The sequence below is a fragment of the Lycium ferocissimum genome, chromosome 4 (assembly GCF_029784015.1).
Source record: "Lycium ferocissimum isolate CSIRO_LF1 chromosome 4, AGI_CSIRO_Lferr_CH_V1, whole genome shotgun sequence".
NCBI lineage: Eukaryota > Viridiplantae > Streptophyta > Magnoliopsida > Solanales > Solanaceae > Lycium > Lycium ferocissimum.
In genome coordinates this window covers 49336282-49358609 of record NC_081345.1, presented here as the reverse complement: position 1 = coordinate 49358609, position 22328 = coordinate 49336282, and the positions used below count along the sequence as shown (strand labels likewise).

Genomic DNA, 22328 nt, shown 5'->3' with positions numbered 1-22328 from the left:
TAACTTTTGCATACGAGCTCGGATCGCCCCGAAACATAATAGGTAACTTCATAAGGCATAACTTTCCCCTACCTACCCTAGTCGGGCTCGGACGGGGGTCGACACCCGTCCGTGGGGCCCGCGACCCTTCTAGGCCTATTCTGGATGACCTTCGGAAAATGTAAATTTCGTTTTCTTTTGAACTTTCGCATATGGATCTCTTACTTACTTAATGATTTACGATTATGATTTTATGCATATGTATGCTCACGACTCCTCTCGTGCTCATGGTTACACCTCCTTTACCGAGTCCCGGGCCGGTTATGCTTCGTGCGCATTATGATAAATTCCGGTGTGATGTCGTGTTACGGTTCTCGAGCTCCTCCCCGCAGGCCGGGTTCCGTTTGGTGTGATCTTTGTGTTATGGTGTGATGGCTGGCTATGATGTGTTATGGGGATATGTCGGGTTACGGAGATATGAAATCTTCGGTGTGATCGTGGCGTGGCGCCAACGACGAGCGTGCGACCACCGTTCTAAGAGCCGTGCATGATTTGCATTTTAACTACATATTTTGATACTTTGCATATTATGTCTATCTTACGTATTTTGTTCCTATGGTTCGTATTTATCGCTTTACATACTCGTACATATTCGCATCGACCCCTTTCTTCGGGGTGCGTTTCATCGTAGCAGTACACCCGGGTGAGCTAAAGGTACTACCAGGATGTTCCGACGGGTTTGGCGAGCTCCACTTGTTTCGGAAAGTCTTTCGCCGAGTCGAGTTTGTGTGTGTTATGACATCCGAGTCATGTTAGAGACTTTGCGACATGGTCATGTGCATCGATGTCGGTTGTGAGCGGCTCTATAAGCCGTCGTTTTGTTATATGTGATATTACAGATTTTGTACGTTCGCAAGTTTGTGTTTGATTTGAAAGTATGTATTTATGATTCGGTTAAAGGCCCAATGTGAGTACGAGTATTACGATAGTCTGAGGGTTCGCTCGGCCCTGGATGAATATATGTGTATGAATGCGTATGGTAGTTCATTTGTGAAGGTATCAGTGGATATGTGTGCCCCAACAACCTATGCTACGATAAAGAAGGCCTCAACCGAGCAAGGTGGTACCGAAACGAACGGTGGTAAGAAAACAAACGGTACGGTACCGTATAGATAGCTTTCGCCATCTTCGCTATAGGGTAAAGTAGAAAAGTCTTAGTGCTATGATGTTAGAAAGAGAAAATGAGTGAATAGGTGGGAAATAAAGAGATCAAATATCCGAAAGAAGTGAAAGATAAGGAAACATGACTGGGCAAGACCTCCAGAAAAGGGAATAACTGAAAAAACACAGGATTATTTGGGATGAAGTTGTAAGCATGGGTGCGTAAAAAGAATAAAGTATAGTAATATGAAACGAAGGAAAGGTGTGTGAGGATTGAAAACCGATTTAAATAAGTGGAGCTAACGGAATAGCGACCATGACAAGGAATATGAAGTAAGAGAAAGGGGCGACTGGGTCTTGTGATGATGTTAGGAGATCCCGGTTTTTGAAAGGTATATAAGGAAATAAATGGGCAGTTACTCTAGCACGGTTGTTTCGGGTGTGGAGGAACCCTCTTAAAAGGTGAATTAAGAATAGGACCGATTTGTATACTAGAAGGGATATTTTGTGGTGCAAGTTTGATCGCAAAACAACAAGAAAGGAGAAGATACCAATTGTAAGGATTTTGTGCTAAGAACAAGAGTGGCGAAATGCTTAAAAGTACGGTATACGTCGTTAACGCAGTGCACGGTTAAGAGAAAAAAATTCAAATGAGTAAGCAAACTAGATGTACGAAAGGGCCAATGGATGGAAAGATATGGGAATGCCGTCAAGAAGGATGGTATCGACGGAAAAATGAAAAGAACACTTACGGTAAGAAATTTTGCTATGTTGTGCACGGAGTGGAAAAGAGAGCTGAATGGCGTATACGAGGAGCCCCTTAAAAAGCGGGGGAGACCTATTATAGGTAAGGGGATCATCATATTCTCAAGTACCAGAAAGGAAACCCATAACATGGAATGCGGATTCGTGTGAGGATTTAGGGACTTGATAATGAGGAAAGTCGGATAAAGGATATGGAATGAGCATGAAGGAGAAAGGGCCACAATAAAAGGAACCCCTCATGCAAAGGCTACGAGGCTTCATAAGACATTGAACATTCGAGGACGAATGTTCTAAAGGGGGAGGATGTTATAGCCCGTATATTGTACGTTTGGAAATTCCAAGGTCGTCGTGGAAAGTTATGGCGAGACCATTTTCAAAAATTATTTTAATGGACGAGTTGTTATAAATATTATTTATGACTATTATTAGTATGTAAATATTGTGAAAGGTTAAGGGCAAAAAGAGAAATTCGTAAAAGGAGTCGTGGAAATAGTGCGGAAGGCTAGGGGCAACATGGTAATATTAAAGAAAGTCGAGGGGCAAAACGGTAATTTCTCAAGGTGTTCAAGAAGATTCAAGAGAAGGGCCATGTGTTCATATTTCTTTTAGTGAAAGCCATGCAAAAATGCACATGCAAAAATATGGAAAAAAGATGACAAAGTGAGAAAATTCTAGAAAATAAAAGAAAGGGAAAAGAAAAGAAAAAATCTAGAGAGGGGGCATGTGCCCCTCACATGCTTGCAAGGCTATATATATATACAAAGGGTGGTCATCTTTTTAAATTAAGAGAGTGGAGAGAAAAAGAGAGAGCAAAGAAAGAACAAAAAAAAAAAGAGAAAGAGAGAGGGTGTTCGGCCACGGGAGGCCGAACTTGGACCAAGAGAGAGGATCAAGAGAAAAATATTTCCTCCTAGTTATTCTACCTAATGGAAGGTCCTCTACAACATGGGGTGAGTGTTGAATCAAGAAGAAGGCTCTTTGATGTCATATACAAACTTTAACCAAGAGAGAAGTTGAATGGAAAAGGTAAGAACCAATTTCCTTTTAAGTGTTATGAATGTTTGGTGTATGTATAGGTTGAAGAAATGGATGAAACATATGAAAATATGTGTGTTGCATGTTGGCCGAATATATGTGTTGAGTTGGAGTGAAGTGATGAATTAATATCATTTAGTAATTTGATTGTTGAGTTATGGATATAGTGTAGTCGTGTATTGTGTTGCATGGATTGGTAGTGGTGATGTGTGGTGTTGCATGGGAAGAATGGATTGATCCTATGTAGAATGTTGTTTGTTGTCGTAATTTATGAAAAGATGAGAATTCAAGAAAATATGCACGTAGTACATGTAGCATGTTGGTTGTTATTGAAATGCCAGGAAATAAGTGAAAAATTCATGGAAGTATGTAAAAAGTGTGTGGTGGCCGTGTGGCCCTTGTTTGGTGTAAGAGAAAATGAATCAATTCTATTTGACATTTTGATTGTAAGGTTGTTGTTGTATTGTAAAGGGATGGATGAAAATGTATAAAAACATGTAAGAAGTGATTATGGTCGAAATGGGTGCTTTGGTAAGTTAGTGTCAATTAATGTAATTCGACATTCTAGATGTTGTCGTTATGGATTATGTGACGTTGAATGAAGAATGTAGTTGAAGTTAATGGATATAGATAATAATGAAATGTATGGTTGTTGTTAAATTTGAAGGTTTCGGGTGAAGTAGTATGCCGATTGATTCGACGGAATATTATGCGAATTGAATTAAATTGAATTGAATTGAATTAAATTGAAAATTGAAGGGTTGCTAGAATAATTGTGGCATTGTTGTTGGTTTGGCCGGGTTGAATTCCTGGATTATTGTTGATTAAAAATTTGGCCGAGTTAGAATCTCGGGGTTGGTATATTTACAGGGGAGGTGCTGCCGAAATTCCGGTAGAATATAAGTGAATTTAATTGAAAAGTTAGAACAAGTGAGAAACAATGGATTAAATGATTATGTGAATTCTTTTGTATGTAGATTGACAAGTTTGGACAAATAAGCATAACTAGTTGGTCGCGGCACAGGTATGTAAGGCTTACCCTTTATTCCTTTTGGCATGTCTTAGTACTACTAGGCTATGACCCGGTCTCTGGAAATTCCACTCTTAGAATCCGAGCTTAAGTATGTACTTTGTTCGTTCCTTAAGATCTACTCTTTGATTGGACCAAAATAAGACTTTCACGTTTTCAAAAGATTGAATTTCAAAGGTTTTATAAAGAATTTTGACTACAAAAGGGTCCCGAACTTCAAACGTCCGTAACTTTTGCATACGAGCTCGGAATGCCCCAAAACATATTAGGTAAGTTTATCAGACATAACTTTCCCCTAACTATCGTAGTCGGGCTCGGATGGGGGTCGGAACCCGTCCGTGGGGCCCGCGGCTTTTCTACGATACCCTTAATGACTTTTGGAAAAAAAAATTTATTACTATTTTCGTCTTGACTTCCGCATATGGACTTCTTACTTATTTGATGATTTACGATTATGATTTTATGCATATGGTTACTCACGACTCTGCTCGTGCTATATATATATATTACTTATTTATAGTTTTCTTCAATTTTTTACGCTATTTCACATATTTAAAAGTATTTATTATAATTATATCATTTTATAAAATACTAAAAATTAAAACCCCACGGGGCTTACGCCCGTACCTCGAAGACTTACGCCCCCATGGGCGCACGTAAAACGCCCGGCCCTTACGCCTCGCCTTTTAAAACACCGATGTGCACCGACCTATTCGCATAACCGTTGTTTCTAACTTCTAGTCCCTTTTAACAATGGGTAATTGGGCCTAGATCCCGAACCAATCTTTGTGAAAGCCTTCTGGTCCAAATGCTTCTTCTTGGCCCAATAACTGTTTGTGTGAAATCCCTGCACCCCTTGGGCCTGGGCTGATTCATAACAATACTCCAGCCCTCAATAAAAACCTTGTCCTCAAGGTTCGAGTTAAGAAATCTTACAACTAAAATTATAGATAAGGTAGTTGTAGCTATATCGACTTCCACGATGGCAACGGCCACTGATTGGCATGTACATTTGCATACCAAAAAGAAACCAGCGGTCCGATATTTGCTAGTAACAAAAATGTGTATAATGATGTTCATAGTAGGGACCCCAATTATTCTAAAAAACATAGTCGTATCCTGTTAGACCATAGCACCTCTTTGATGTAGAAGCATAGTTCCCATGGCAGCCCTTTTTCTCCAGTAGTTCAACATTTAGGTTCATTGTGGTAAAATGTACATTTGATTTCCTACGCAACGTGCTTAGACGTCCCACCATAGTCTCGACTACTCCATTAGTTGCAGGGTGAAACTCTAGAGTGCCCAACATTCTTAAACAAACCATGGAGTCGATATTGCTATTGCCTCCCATTTTTCTCCACAACTCACCCTGAAGGACTTGTGTAATTCCTTCTGTGTGAATTTTGCCAGCAGCACCGAGAACAACATCATAACGTAGGGCAATGGCTAATGCATCAGCAAAGACGTCAATGGATGGCCTTGTCCAATAATCATTATGCACTTCAAGTTTAATAAATTCAACCATCTTCACCGAACACTGTTAAGTCGTGTTGCTGTTGAAACGCGCTTCTAACTACAGTCAAAAGCAGCGAACTAAAGCATAACAGTCCACAAATATCAAGCTCTGCATCTGACACAACACAGCTAGAGACTGAATAACAGGAAGTAATTTGATATTCCTCACGCATTGGTCCAAACAAGAGTGATCTAATAAACTTCGGCTGCAACGTATCTGAAACATCTCTTTTCAGTGCTAGTACTAATCCAGAGTCATTTTCTGGTGAGTGCAAGCCAAAACAATAAGGCTTTGCAGCTTCAACTTGAGAATCATCACTTTCACCTTTAAATACCTTTACTATTATGTCACTAGTCTCCAAACCCACAATTTCAATTTCAATGATTTCATTGGTCTTGTAGAAAGAGAAAATAAGAGTCATGAAGGAAAAAAGGAAGTCCAAGATTACCCATGTTATGAAGTTCCAATGCACAGGCATTAAGCAAGGCATACCACTCATGTTCATGTACCAAATCCCGGTATTGATAAAAGAGCACAAGCAATTCTATTTGCCTCTCCTTATTATGATTATGCTTTTCCAAGTGATTATAAAGGAGACTAAAAAATGGTGAAGTAGCAATGACCAAAGCAAAATCACATAGAAAAATAAAAAGCTGGATATACCATTGTTGTCCGGGATCCCACACTTTAGTCATTGAGGTAGAAGTCACATACTCGAGATGACCTCTTAGAGTTGAGGTCTTGGAATTTATCCCTGGAGCCGTGATAATGGGGTGTCCATGACAACACAACTCAGTTATAGTTTGATTGAAAAGAGACCGGAGACGTGGAATCTGAGAGTTGATAACAGACTCCAAATGTTTCGACAAAACTTTCGCAAGATGTTTTGAATCCATCATGTGAGCAAGCTTCTGTAAGATTGGGCAAAAAACCTCTGGAACCAACTCCTTTTTGGCATTTGTAGCTTCCTTGCATAGGCTGGTAGCGGCCAACTTATGGTGGACCGCAATCTCTGAGTCCTGAACTTGCAGTTTCACATCCCTCTGGTCCTCGTATATCCAATCTTCGGGAGCAGATTTCATCAGTGTTAATGGCAGCCTAAGGTCGAGCAACTTAGTCGCACATAGACAGGAACTAACGTCGAACACTTGGTCTTCAGTAATCGCTGAAATTTCCTGTGCTGAATTGACAGCTTCCATGCTATGCTTACGAACGAGACCCTCATGATCACCAGCACAAGAGCATAAGTGTTTATTACATTGGAAAGTATCAGTCGCTTCGTCAAACATGTAGTCGAACACCTGATCATCCGCAACAATGGGAGATTCCTCTACCAACTCCACGACCTCGACTGAATTTTTATTTCCGACTTTATGGGTTTCCATGTCTTCAAGAATGTCAATGGCATCATTATGTCCATCAAAATCGCCAGCCAAAGAATCTATGTGGACAAATTTCTCGGGGAATTTATCAAAAATCATGCTCTTCGCAGAAGTGCCAACTATTAAACATTTAATCTTCTCTGAAATTTCTGCCAACCCAGCAATCATTTTAGTGATTGCATCCTTAGGAATAATTGCATCTCTCTGAGAAGATGTATCGGACATTTGGCGGGCAGGATCATAATCCCAAGTAGAGACGAAGGCGTTTGCGGTTGAACGTGGAGCACAGCAAGAACGTTGTTGAAATCGCAGAAGCAATTTCTCTGTGAAATGCTTCCAATCATAAAATTGATCATTTCGATAGATCCATCGGAACCATGCTAAAGCATCGCCATCCAAGTAAAATGATGCGAGAGGCAACTTACAGGCTTCAGTGATGGAGTAGAACTGAAAATAGCGTTCAACTTGTAAGATCCATGCTTCTGGGTTAGAACCACTGAAATGGGGGTAGCTCTATTGCAACAACTTTGGGAGAGATCGCCAGAACGTCGATAGATGATAGGCAAGCCCGAGTCATGGAATCCGAATCGATGAAAGCAACAATGAAACAAACTAGAATTCTCAACACAAATACTCAAGTATTATATAATCATTGATAGCCAAATTACAAGTGCAACACTTAAACTACTGAATTAGAAATAACCAGTAACTTAGAATAGAAATAAGAATGGGGATGAGAAGTTAGAACTCAGAGGAAGGAGATGAGAGAATACAGATACCTGAACTATTCGCATAACCATTCTTTCTAACTTCTAGTCCCTTTTAACAATGGGTAATTGGGCCTGGATCCAAACCAATCTTTGTGAAAGCCTTCTGGTCCAAATGTTTCTTCTTGGCCCAATAACTGTTTGTGTGAAATCCCTGCACACCTTGGGCCCGGGCTGATTCATAACAATGACATCCTCACCTTTAAGTGGAAGTTATTTTCCTCTACAATTATCTCAATTCTTAACTTCATATAGTAATTGATTGTTCTCAATCAGTAGTTTTCAAAAATTTCATCAGAATACCAATGTGTTTATATTAATATCACTTACAGAAGTTTTTTTTTTTTTTTTTTTTTTTTTGGAAAATATTTTCCACTGCCCAACGGAACCCCAGAAAGTAATTTTTCAAGTTTCTTTTGAAAAAAGACTTGTCAAACAAAACACACCCTACCAGTAAATTTGTGGCGAAATGCGTATAAAACACATTATAAGAAGGGTAACCAAACAAGTAAAACTGACAAGCATAGAGAATTTTCAGAACTGCAATGAAAACATTTTTTTTCCCCAGTTAAAAAAAGACAACTATATAAACTTCTGTTGTTCTGGTTACATTCTACTCATGGAGATATTCGAACACAGAGAAATCATCATAAAGCAGAGTCCCCTCAACATAATGGAGCATGTAATAGCAAAGGTCACAAAAGTAGCAAGGATTTTCAGCAGCCCATTTATCATCAACAGTCACCTTAACTGCTCTATAAATTTTGCAAACAGAGCATTTCTGGAACCTCAATTTTGGCTGATAGGTTATCAATGGATACGCGGCTCGGTTCTGTACGTCCTCTGGATGTATCAGCCTCATGTCTCTTATTACAACTTGATGCTTGCAGTCCCCCTTTATATCATGCAAACACAGACACAAAGCCATTAACAATTTATATATAGCACAGTTCATGCTAAAAACGAACGAGTAAAGCAAATGCAAGTAGCACACACGATAAAATAAGAGGTATATGCTATAGCCTATATGTCAACCTCCAAATGCACCCGTCTGAACAAGCGACAGTGTAGTAATTGAAGGTGTTGAAAGATACAAGGTGAACCTTAAATCACATAGAGATTAATTGTCTCAAAAATCTATAGCTTCTCGAAATCAACGTGAACTTAACTAAGAACATAACATAACGGAAGCAAAGAATCATTTATAGGTGAAACCAACCACTTACGATTAGAGCTATTGTTGTTACATTAAACATTATGTCCTGGTAGAGATAAGTGTGAGATTCAATGAACTTCTATTTTTAGAAAACTTCCCATTCACCTTAAAAGACAAATTATTTGTCACCATTGTAAGGATATGGGTCCGAAGAGAGGAATAAATACAGAGGATTCATATAGCCGATACCACTAGATTAGGATTGAGGCACACGATTGTTGAAATAGAAAATACCTTTCTCTATTAATAGTTGGCTAGACTTGATGGATGACTGGAACTGTATGTGTATACTCTTTGTATTTATCTTAAGACTTCCGTGGTGAAGCATTAATGAACAGTGATTTGAATTAAAAACGAACAGATCCCCTGAGCAACAGAAAAATAAAACAAACTGAACAAGAAATATTACCTGATGACAGTAAAGATATCCAGCACCAAGTCGAAATCTTAAGTCACAGAAACGAATTTTTTGCATTTCAATGGCCTTGAAATGGGGCAATTGTGGTCCCATTTTACTGCCAAAAAGTGCCTTTTGTTTCTGTGGCAGTTCACCGGAGGCGATAGATTCCCATTTTTCCAGTGCCTCACTCTTAGATTCTTGAAGCCAATCAAGTATTGGCTTACTATAGTCTGTAGCAGAAGGATCCCTGAAATCATTGCAAAAGACATCCTACGGAAAATATTTAGGTTGGTCATAAGAATATATTAAACAGACGAAAATTGCTATTTATCATTAGAAAGCAAATTTTGCTAGACCATTACCTCCACAAGGAAATAGCCCGAAGGATCATTTTTGTCTGTTTTTTTCATTATCTCATCAGTAATGCAATAAATCCTATCTCTCATTTCCGTCAAAAATTGCCGCCCAAGGACCAGAAATTCTTGAGTCTACAGATATATATCATCATAGTCAGTTTTAACAATATATTAGACTATAAAGTTACATGAGTATTACTAAAAAAGCAGTAACAATAGGAAGATCTTTGATCATCTTTAACAAGGTTATTTCAATACTATGACAGCAGGTCAGAATAGCTAAAACAGGCAAAGTACATAATTTAAAACTGATAAGGCTCTAAATAAGCTATAACCTAGCAAAATAGCCTTCTATTTCATCACCCAGATAAGGTCTCAAACATAATGTTTACAGAGAATTTAAATATGACTACTATAAAGAACGAAGATGAAAGAGGTGGCAGCTAACAAAAATAGATAAAGGCAATGTTGCTAAACATCAGTTCATCAGTGCTTCAAAGATAGCAAGAAAGAGCATGTTCATACTTTTGTCCATGTCCTTTTGTAATGATAAATCTCAACACAGAGGATAACTTCTGGAAACTGCACTGGAATATGTTCACAAGTATTTGCTGCTCTCACCTGGCATAAAAAGACCAAGAACGAAATCAACAAACCATCATCTGTTTAGAACTAAGATGGCAGAAATTTTGGGGACTAAACTAAAGGAAGTGTTATGTACATCTAATTCATATCACAGCTGTCAACTGCAAAGCAACACTAGAAAGGTCATGACGCCATCACAGCATATACTACAGATTTACAATGTATGCAAGTGTAATGTATTGGCTTACATGAAATTACTTTAGCCAGATATCACCTATATGGATCTTTTCTTCCAATGTGCCAATCTTTAGCTAAGTCTACACTGATTCCAAGAAATTGTAGGTCTTTCGACACAACTTCTTCTATGTGATTTTAAGTCTACATCATTCCCTTTTAACACCTTCACTCACCACAATTCACACCTATAGATCGATTCATCTGTATGTTGATGCAGGAAAAGACCAAACCATCTCATGCGTGCTACTTGCACCTTCTTGCGAATGTAGTCATTTTTTTTCTTCTCTAATTTATTATATAAATTTGACCATTTCCTCAACTTTAATGGTTAGTAGTTAAAAGGAGGGGATGAAAAAACCAGTTCTTTTTTTCAGTGATCGGAAAAAGCAATTTTCCTTCATAATACATTATATACAAATTACCGGTAAAACTAATAAGAGTTATAATTCATTAAACCCCCTACCTCGCCCCCACCGCCCATCCCTCACCCCATACCCAAGAAAATGAGAGCACAGAAAGACGCTCTCAGAGCAAAGATTTTTTTTTTTTTTCAAAATAAAACTCAAGGAAAGAAAAAGTACCCAGTCCAGAAATGGGATTTTTCACGTACGGATGGACAGAATGTTGATCTACCACGGCAAGCCAGACTTTTGCAGTCATAGAAGGGAAGGAGAGTTTGATGGTTACGTAGTTCTATCATGGCATTCGGAAATAATGGAATATTGAAATTTGCAGTGAGATTATATGGTGGAAGGAAAACTGATCAATTATATCTCTTAAGCGACCAGGCAAAAGATAGAATGAGTCAATGGTTTTTTTTTTTTTTTTTTTTTTTAACAGCCGAAACAAGCCTTAAACTAACTTTAGCCTTGCTCAGACCTTTTAAATTCTAGACTCATCTAAAACTAGGACATACAGTAAATAAGAATCAAGGGTCTTAGAAGCACTACCTTTGTTCCCAAACTTACTGACTTGAGAGATGTCATCCTAGCATCCCTACTGGAGGATTTTGAGGCAGAGTGGCTGCTGCTGCAACTACCACTGAAAAAATATAAAAAAGATAGCTAAGATGAAGAACACAAGAGGACACAAAACAATGGATATAACAGGTTAGTTTAGTCATAAATAAAAACATATCAACTAGAAATGATGATCTGTACTTGAAAGAGTGCAATCTTGCTGCTGCTTTCTCTTCCTCTTGTTTTTCTTTAACTTTTGCAAGTTGTTCCACCTTTGGTATATAGTGGTCCTACAAAATGCAAGAACATCAACTTATTATTTGGAAAAAAAACACTTAAATTAAAAACACAAGGAGAAAGAAAATGGCAGAAAATGAGCAACCACTATTATGTCAATGAGAAAAAAAATATATAAGATGTGACTAAATGAACTGGCAGCTTTTATAAGCCAAATTATGTTCAACATTTTCTTTTCTCCTGCATACTTTTACACAATTCAATTTTTTTTTTTTTCTTTTTTTGAGAAAAGGTCAATGTATCCTGATCAAATATTACATTCTCCTGTTTTAAAAAGGTATTGCTAGACTTGGGAGATCACTCATTTTCAACCTGTTGGAACTTAAGCTGTATGAGCAACTAGGACTAATAGGAGTATCGGACAATAAAAGTAGATTTCTTTCAGTTTTGGAGGCTTTTTTCAGTGATTAACTGGAGGAGCTCCTGTTCATGGTTCATCACTTCTAAAGTATGTGTTGTGGAGAATTCACCTTTCAGTTTCCATACTTCCACTACTTTGATATCTATGATAAACGCCTTTGAGTCTAATATGGAAAGTGAATTCTTAAGGGATTAAAAAGGTGAAAATAAGCCTGAACATTTGATTTACTCTTAAATACATCTTAACCTAGATCATCAATATAAAACAAAATGCTAGATTACTCATCCAAGTGATCTAATAGTCCCAGTTAACGCATAGTATACACTATATAACTCTCAACCATATCCATGATAGGATAGGACACCAACTCTAATTAGTAGGTGAGAGGACACAAAACTCTTTTAACTAAAAACTAAACAAAGACTTCAACACAACAGAAAATAGAGTGCTAGAACAGATATATATAACAGAAGAAGGTCAGTAGCATACATCAACAGCATTCTTATGATGTTTCTTCCCCCGTTTCCTCTTGTTGGACTTGCCCTTATCTGAACCTCTGTTGTTGCAGGCCCCAGGAGGGACGTGGTTTGAGGGATCATGTATAGTAGAAGAGTCCACTTCTCTTTCAACAGCATTCTTCTGATGAACATTCTTCCCCTGTTTCCTTTTGTTGGACTTGCTTTTATCTGAACCTTTGTTGTTGCAGGCCCCAGGAGGGACGTGGTTTGAGGAATCATGTTTAGTAGAAGAGTCCACTTCTCTTTCAACAGCATTCTTCCCACGTTTCCTTTTGTTGGACTTGCTTTTATCTGAACCTATGTTGTTGCAGGCCCCAGGAGGGACTTGGTTTGAGGGATCATGTTTAGTAGAAGAGTCCACTTCTCTTTCAACAGCATTCTTCTGATGAACATTCTTCCCCCGTTTCCTTTTGTAGGACTTGCTTTTATCTGAATCTTTGTCGTTGCAGGTCCCAGGAAGGACGTGGTTTGAGGGATCATGGATTGTAGAGGAGTCCACTTCTCTTTCTGACCTTTCAAATGAAGCAAGTTCCGTATCCGATTTCCCATTATCTGTTCTACTGTTTTTAGTAAGAAAGGGGATTTGAAAAAAATAGAACTAAGCAAATGAGTGTGGACCATATGCAAAACGGCAAACTAGCACATACACAAACAAATGGAATGAACAGCTAAATATGGTTTTATCAGGTGTAAGTGGTGTTGGGAACTATCATTTGACATCAAGAGAGACTTGAAGATATTACTGTTTTGTAAACAAATCAAAAAAAAAAAAAAACTCTCAGTGACTCTAATATATAGAATGTCCAAACCTCAAAGAATAATTCTTCCATCCAGTTTCCTACAGATATATACAGAATAATTTTTAAATATCATCATGCTTATTAAAATACTACTTTTGCAAGTCAATTCAATTTCTACACAACTTGCTAGTCCCTTTTTTGCGTTCCTTTATTTATTTCCTTAATCAATAAACATTCATTTCCAAAAGCTGTTTGACTTGCTTTATTATTAAAAGAGCAAAGATCTTCACATGCATAGCTCCCTAGAACAGAAGGAAATAGATAACCACTCATTCCAACTTCCAACCTAATCAAGTATCTAGAGGTACATAAGTAGAATTGGACACAAATCATAGAATTGTGGAAATACCATCTAACCCGAATGGAAGAAACAAAGACCACAAAAAAACAGTAAAATAGGTCTTGGTGTAGAATATTCATTTAACTAACCTTGTACCGAGGTGCTCTGTCAAAGTTTGTGAAGAGTCTTTGGCCAACTCGTCATCCTGTCATCATTAGATGAAGATCCCTTTTATTTTCTTTTGTAAGTGAAAATTTGTAAGCTAACCTTTTTTCTAATAAGTGAAAATTTGTAAACTAACTGTTATAATGACTTCCTATATTTAAAAAATGTCACCTTAAATGCTTCTTCAAAGGCTTGAGCCACCAATTCCTCTTCACTGATAATTTTAAGCTCTTCAACCCTGCAACACAATCAATGACCAGAGTCAGTCCATTATGCGGAAAATACAAGTAGACTGTTCAAAACCTAAGAAATATAATCCATACAGAAGTCCAGCCTACCAAAGTTAAAATTTGAAGAGTCAATGTAATAACTAATAAGCACTACCTCTCTTTTATATGTACTACTGCGTATTTGGGTTTACACATGGTGTTCATTGATCTGGAAAAGGCGTCAGATAAAGTCCCTAGGGAGGTCCTGTGGAGATGTTTGGAGTCTAAAGGTGTACCTGTGACTTACATTGGGGTAATTAAGGACATGTAACATGGAGCCAAGACCCCGGTTAGAATAGTGGGGACTCAGAACACAACCCAGTGATGATGGGGTTGCACCAGGGATTAGCCCTGATATCGACGAGGTTAGGGAGATCCCAAATTTAGAATTAAAATATTAGAAGTGTGGAAGCAAATATAAAAAAAGAATCTGAAAACTAGAAAATAAAAGATAGGGGAAATTCGAAGGAACAATCCAAGAACGTAACTTCTGAAGTCTTGACAGGATCCAAGTAACAACATATAGATTTATAAGAAGAAATCTAATGCCTTTACTTGAGATAACGAATCAAAAACAATATATTCGGATCTTGACCGCTTTGTGAGTAACTTAAGACAACAATTAGTATTAGAACTAATCGGCTTCGAAAGAATACCAGAAAGAAATCAAAGAAGTTATCTTACTAACTTGAACTAGTGTTGAAAGATAAATCCCAAAATAATGCCACAAAGGTTCAAAAGAACTCTCAATATATTATATTCTTCAAAATCTGAATTACAATGAAGGACAAGCACCCCTTTATATAGTATAAAGAAGGGAGTTGGTCAAGACTTCAATAAGTGGGAATTATTTACCCTAGAAGCATGGAAGACTACCCACACTTAAACCAATGCAAGTCAACATACACATAGACCAATGCAGGTCAACATAGATTAAAATAATTATTAAATATATATTCTAGAAATTAAATTTTGGGTTGCTGGAAATTTCTCCTTTTTGGAGCAGATTGGGGCCTCATTCCATCTCATCTTGAACTTTAATTTGGGCCTCAAAATAGGTGTAAGACTTGAGGAAAGTAGGTGTAAGACTTGAGGAAAATATCTGGATTGGGCTGGAGCTCTTCTTCCATCACAAGACACTTTTTAATTGCTAATTGCAGCCCATTGAGCTTGTCTTGAAATTTCCTTGTTTGAGATCTTGTTATGGGTCTTCTTGGAACTTCCAAATCTTTCATAGGTGCAAGAATATGTGATTATGAAGGATTGGCCAAGTCGGATAGTAGTCACGTGGTACTATCAAAATTGTGCATGTATGCTAGTAAAGAAACTTACCTCCAATGGGAATATTACATGGAGCATATATTTGCTTGTAACAATTATTGGGAGATAGAGAAATTGGAGTTTGCCACAAGGGCCTTGTCCCAGAAATTACGAAAATTAGTCGATGATTATAGTAACCCTCATTGGGTGAAATTTAATCAACTACTTTTGACTTGGGGTGATTTAAAAGAGGAATTCAAGCGCATTCATTCTATAACACAGTCTCAAGATGAAGTTAACTCCAAAAGTCCTATTCGTTCCAATAAGATGGTGAAGTATGTTATCTTCCAAGAGGGGGAGTCAAGTTGTGAACAAGAGAGTGACTCTTCGTCATGTGTAACTTCTCTTACACAAATAGAAGTTCCTAAACCTCCAGAAAAAAGAGAAGATGAGAGAATAAAAGAATTGAGTGAAAAGGAAAATGGTAAGGAAGAGAGATACAAAATTGAAAGGAGTAAGGAAATGCAAAATGACAAATCCAAAGAGGAAAAAGGGAAACTATACCCAAGAGGAGATGGTTCATTTGAAGTCCTTGAAAGGATTGGAGACAATGCTGATAAACTTGATATTTCTAGTGAATATCAAGTTAGTGCTACCTTCAATGTTTCTAATCTTTCCTTATTTGATGCAGGTTTGAATTCGAGGACGAATTCTCTTCAAGAAGAGGGGAATGATAGCATCCATGTCAGCTCAGAATCATTGAAGGACATGGATGAAGATTTGAAAGTTCCAAGAAGACCCATGATGAGATCTCAAACAAGGATATTTCAAGACAAGCTCAATGGGCTACAATTAACAATTAAAAAGTGTCTTGTGATGGAAGAAGAGCTCCAGCCCAATCCAGATATTTTCCTCAAGTCTTACACCTATTTTGAGGCCCAAAGTCCAAGATGAGATGGAATGAGGCCCAAATCTGCTCCAAAAAAGAGAAATTTCCAGCAGCCCAAATCAGCCCAAAATATAATTTCTAGAATATATATTCAATAGTTGTTTTAATCTATGTTGACCTGCATTGGTCCATGTGTATGTTGACTTGCATTGGTCTAAGTGTGGGTAGTCTTCTATGCTTCTAGGGAATATAATTCCCATTTATTGAAGCCTTGACCAGCTCCCTTCTTTATACTATATAAAGGGGTGCTTGTCCTTCATTGTAATTTAGATTTTAAAGAATATAATATAGTTGAGAGTTTTTTTGAACCTTTGTGGCAGATTACTTTGGATTTATCTTTCGACCTAGCTAGTTCATAGTTCAAGGTAGTAAGATAACTTCTTTTTGATATCTTTGGTTTCTTCTTGGTATTCTTAGAAGGCGATTAGTATACATACTAATTTTTGTCTAATGTTACTCAGGAAGCAGTCAAGATCCGAATTCAAAGTTTGATTCGTTTCTCAAGTAAAGGTGTTTGGTTCATCCAATAACCAATTCGTTGTTACTTATATCTTTTCAATCTTTAGAACTTGCGTTCTTGGAACTATTTTCTTTGAATTTCCCATTTCTTTATTTTTCTAGTTTTTCAAATTCTTTTCTATATTTGCTTCCGCACTTCTAGTATTTTAATTCTAAACTTGGGGTCTCCCTAACCTCGTCGTTATCAAGCCCTTTCCTATTCGCCTTAGTGATGGACGAACTGACACGGCATATTCAAGGTTAGGTGCCGTGGTGTATGCTATTCGCAGATGACATAGCACCGATCGACGAGACACGTGATGGAGTTAGCGATAGGCTGAAAGTTTGGCGAAAGATCCTAGAGTCTAAAGGTTTCAGGTTAAGCAAGACTAAGACAGAGGAGTGTAAAGTTTTTTTTTTTTAATAAGGTAAGGTTTAAGTATCTAAAGTTTAAGTTCAGTGATGTGACGCATGAGGCGGAAGTGGAAGTGAAGATCAATGCACGAGTCCTATCCAAGAAAGGTAGTTTCAAGTATCTTGGGTCCATAATACAAGGAGATAGGGAGATTGATGATGATGTCGCTCATCGTACTGGGGCAGGGAGGGTGAAATGAAGGCTCACATCCGAGGTACTGTGCGATAAAAATGTGCAGCCAAGCTTAAAGTTAAATTCTACAGAGTGGTGGTTAGACCGACCTTGTTGTATGGGGCAGAGTGTTGGCCAGTCAAAAACACCCACGTTCAGAAGATGAGTGTAGCGGAGATGAGGATGCTCAGATAGATATGTGCATACTAGGGGGGATATGATTAGGAACGAAGTTATATGGGGCAAGGTGGAAGTGGCCCCCGTGGCCGACAAAATGACGACAGCGAGACTAAGATGGTTCAGGCATGTGAAGAGGAGGTGTGTGGATGCGTCAGTAAGAAAGTGTGAGAGGTTGGCTATGACAGGAGTTAGGAGAGGTAGAGGTAGGCCGAAAAAGAACTAGGGAGCTTCAACTTATTGAGGACATGACCCTAAATAGAAAGGCGTGGAGGTCGAGAATTAGGCCAGAAGGATAGTAGGTAGCCGAGTGGTACCCTTATTAGTACTATTAGTTAGTAATTGCATAGTTTCTTTTCTTCAAATGTGTATTGCTATATGTTGCCTCATTTGCTTTTTATCTCACTATTTTGTTGTCATATTTTTCTTCATACCATGCTTCACATCCTTGTCTTTTCTTTTGTGCAAAGGGTCTATCAGAAACAACCTTTGTACCCCACAAAGATAAGGGTAAGGTCTACGTCCATCCTACCCTCCCAAAACCCCACTTGTGCTTGTGGGAATACACTGGGTATGTTGTTGTTGTTGTTGTTTGTACAGCTTATTTGGGTAGTAGGGAGTAGATGCAGATATGTGATTAAAAACATAATCAATTTTTATTTTCTTTAAAGTACATTCGCTGAAGTAAAGAAAAAATAACAACTATAACAATATATTAATACTTAAAAATAGTAATAACGATATTCAGCTGCCAAAATAAAACTGGATGACAAGTTAGCAGCTGTCACAAATAACTTAAAGACGAAAAATAATTTACAAACAACCTACTAACAAGGTGTTATTGATAAATATAAATGATCCCAAAACTACTCTACACAAAATAGAAGCAATGAGACAATCCCCTCAGTCACAGTTATCTTATGATACCTCCTGTCTGAATACAAACTTCGAGTCAGCAGAACATTTTAAAACCCAAACCCTGGAAAGTGAAAAGAATCTGTCCATGCAATAAAAACCCAAAGACTCACAAATATTCCAGGAAATCATGTTTTAATTTTCACTCTGAAATCTATCACATAGTAAACCAAAAAAACTTGCCGTATTGCATCTCAAACAAATGAATTGATCACCATCTAAAATTAATTAAAGGATATGCAAGAGAAAGTATGTGGAAGGTCATATGATCCACTTCACTTTTCTCTGCTTTTCTAGTATTGAAGAGGAGCAGAAAAGAGGAACACTTACGATATCTCAGCATCAAACATTTCCAGTGAATCAGAGGACAACTCTGCCTTGAGGCGCTGCATAACAAAATTGAGATCCTTAAAATACTGACCATAAGCAAAGTTTCATAAATGGTGAAATCCATAATGGACTTTTTATCTTCTTTCTTTCATGTTTTAATTTTGTTTATTCGGGGTCCAGGGGAGCTCTGTATATGAACTCCTGATACAAATATGTTTTCACACGACCATGGAATCTATAAAAGGTATAAAACCTTCAAACATGAGTGTCATCATTAGCTAAAGGTAAACAGCTTCATACCTCAAGTTCATGGAAGATGCTGATCTCAAAGTCAGCAACCCTGGTGAGCGGACCAACCATATCAGATATGTAAATAGGACCACCACGAGGAACGGAAACATAGTTTTCATCTGCTGAAGCCTCCGGGTTCGACATCAAGAACCTATGTAACAGTTAAGAGCTGAAGCTGGAAACGAGAAAGAACAGTTAAGCATATAGTGGTAACCTCAATTCTCAGATCATGAGACCTTATGTGTCTTCGTCCAGGAACAGAGAAAAGAGGACGTCAGAAAACTAAACACTCAATTTAGGCATAAATAGACATGTATTGTCTTCTGAACATTCATGCAAAACCATGTAAGGGAGAGGGAGGTCACATTGCAGTCAATGGAAACTGCAAGATTGTGAAACAAGATAAAAATAAAAAAAAATAAACAACCTCAACTTATAATGTCACAACTATTTAAAAAGGGTACAGCAGCCTATTAAAAGAGAGTTCAAAACACCGCCAGTTAAGACGTGAATTTGTGTTTAAGAACTTGGAAATCTTAAAATCTTGATTTCATTACGGCACTAAAGGGGCAGCCCGGTGCACAAAGCATCCGCATTAGCAGGGTCCGAGGGAAGGGTCGCGCCCAAGGGGTCTGCTCTAGACAGCCTGCCCTAATGCAACGGGTCGAACCCGTGACCTATAAGTCACACGGAGACAACTTTACAGTTGCTCCAATGCTCCCCTTCAATTTCATTACAACACTATTCCAAAAAATAATTCTGATAGAAACGTTCTTTTGAATTACGATAGTGTTTAGGATGGCGAAAGGCGTGGCGTGGCGTGGCGTGGCGACAAGGGCTTGCCTCACGCCTCATGGCGTGGCGAGCGCCTTTTAGAATTGAGGCGAGAATTAACACAAAAAATTAAAATATTAAATATGCATATATAAATACCCAAAAACTCAAATACTCTACAAAATACTAGCAAATGTTTCAATTGAAAAACTAAAAGTAGATAGTTGATGGTTGATACTAAAGTCTAAAAGTCTCCAACTAACAATAAAAGGCAAAAATTCATATAACTTAAATAAATATCAATACAAAAATGAAAAAAAAAAATGCCTAGTTCTGATGAAAAAGTCACCGGCCGGCTGCCAGAAATAGTCAGCCAAGCCGGAAGCAAGAAGAAAGAGAAGAAGAAGAAGAAGAAGAAGAAGAAGAAGAAGAAGAAGAAGAAGAAGAAGAAGAAGGAGGAAAAATTAGAAGAAGACCTTACCTGAAAAGACCTTGCCTGAAAGTTGCTCTCTTGTATTTTGATGAAAACCCTAGGAAAAAGAAGAAGAAGAAGAAGACGCAGAAACCCTAGGAAAAAAGAAGAAGAAGACACAACTGCTATAGATATTAAAAGATGAAAACCATAGTAAATATTAATATTTTGCTCTTTTATTGTGTTTTGTTTTAAAATCAGCCAATTTTTTAAAAAAATAAAAAGGCGAGGCAACAGCTCGCCTTGTCGCCTTAGTCGCCATTGCCGCCATAGCCTCGCCTTTTGATAATTGCCATGCCTTGGCTGCCTTAGGCGAGGAAGGCTCGCCTCGCCTCACGCCTTTGGCGACGAGGCGAACGCCTTTCACAACACTTTACGAAAAACAAAAAGTAGTTTTCCAAGCAATTAGACATATGATACATCAAATAAATACAACTTATTAAGAAAATCAAGAGAGTTAGCCAGTCTTCTGATGAAACATTTATTGATATAAGATTAAAATGCTGAATTCAAGATAAACAATTGAGAGTTGAAACCCAAAAGGAAACAAATTTCTCCACTAGCAGGGGCTGACCCACACAGGCACCGTGGGTGCTCACGGTGCTTGAGCACCCATTACTCCGAATGGGGAAGGCGTACGTCTATATAGAAAATTGTCAAGAACCGCATAAAGATTAAAGCTTACAGAAAAGTTCGCTGGGTGCTTTGGTTTAAAAGGCGGGCGGGAGAGTACTGAACCTTCTATGGCGGGAGTTCGATCCTACATACAAACTTTCTTTCCTTTTTTTTTTTCCTTACCCCAAAGCAGTAGGAATAACCTTGAATTTACTAAGTGAACTCTTCAACTGAATCCTGTACACCTTATCTGCCCCTTTCACTTGTTGAAGACAAGAATAACTCCTCCCTCTGTAGCACTTTTTCTTTCCTTTTCTTATTTTCCCTTTATTTACTTCTAACATCCCTCGACGAAACACTCGTGTATGTGAAGAATAACCATCAAAATTACTCCTTTTATGCCACTGACTAGAAACTAAAAATGACTTCCTTAAAATTAGATTGCCCAAAATGTCTTCACGGTTGTAAAACATGAACATTAGGACTAGGGCACATACAATATTGAACACCCCACGAAGTCTTTTAATGAAAAAACCATTAGATTTCTCCATTTGCCAACAGATATTTCAAATTACCCAAGAACCATAATCCCCAGTTTTCAATTAAAATCTACTCTAACTCAGCAAAAGCAACTAAAAGTCTTCGAATTGCGTATACAATAACAAAAATAGCTCAAAAACAGATATGGGCATACTTACACCATATATATTCCTAAAACACAAGAAAACAACAACCCAAAAGGAAAAAATAAACATACTAGCAGAAAACATAGGAACTCAATACAACAAACATTGGTTTTTTTTTTTTTTTTTTTTTTTTTTTTTTTTGAATTTTGAAAGCTAACAACATAAAAGAGAAAGTACCTTTTTGTTTGTTGCTTCAGGCTTTTTCCATCACCTTCAGATAGACATTCGATTTATGAATAATTAGGGATCTAGCCTCATTTTTCTTCTCTCTCTCGTGGTAACCTATTGGGTTATTTGTGAAATTTTCCCTTTGCTTAAATAAACAGAAGAAATAGAGGGTTACTTTTGAAAAGGAGAGATTATATAGGTTAAACTTAACTGTAGTTGGCAAAGAGAGAGACCCACAAGTTTCAAAACCTATTCTGTTTTTTAGGGCTCGTTTACGAGGAATAAGAGATAATTAATTTCATGATAAATTTGCAATGAGTTTATTTCAAATTTAGTTGCGGTATAATTAATTTTGAGATTAGTAATTTGGGGGGCTTATAGTGTTATTTTATCCTTATGAGAGGGTGAGATAACAATATTGAAATGATTAATTCTGGAATAACTAATTCTAGAATAACTATTCCCCCATGAAACGACCCTATTCAGTTTGAAATTGAAAGAAGAGTGCTTTGGAGAAATAGCAACTGGT

At 37.6% G+C, this 22328-nt stretch overlaps 1 protein-coding gene across 4 annotated transcripts; it reads right to left on the bottom strand.

The window, feature by feature from the left end:
• Positions 1-8248: 8248 nt before the first annotated feature.
• Positions 8249-21960, bottom strand: LOC132053432 (snRNA-activating protein complex subunit). Of its 4 annotated transcripts, none has more exons than XM_059445461.1 (12): positions 21809-21960; positions 19094-19259; positions 18794-18849; positions 13981-14047; positions 13794-13849; positions 12536-13124; positions 11590-11678; positions 11380-11470; positions 10133-10228; positions 9614-9739; positions 9261-9521; positions 8249-8530 (listed from the first exon to the last, which is right to left on the bottom strand). In XM_059445461.1, exons 2-12 carry the CDS (start codon positions 19226-19228, stop codon positions 8249-8251), a joined length of 1848 nt encoding a protein of 615 aa, XP_059301444.1. In that variant the 5' UTR covers positions 19229-19259; positions 21809-21960. The 4 variants fall into 4 exon arrangements, with proteins under 4 accessions (XP_059301444.1, XP_059301445.1, XP_059301446.1 ...); XM_059445462.1 differs by having other exon boundaries at positions 19094-19235; XM_059445463.1 differs by lacking the exon at positions 21809-21960 and adding an exon at positions 19299-19865 and having other exon boundaries at positions 19094-19235.
• Positions 21961-22328: the final 368 nt, after the last annotated feature.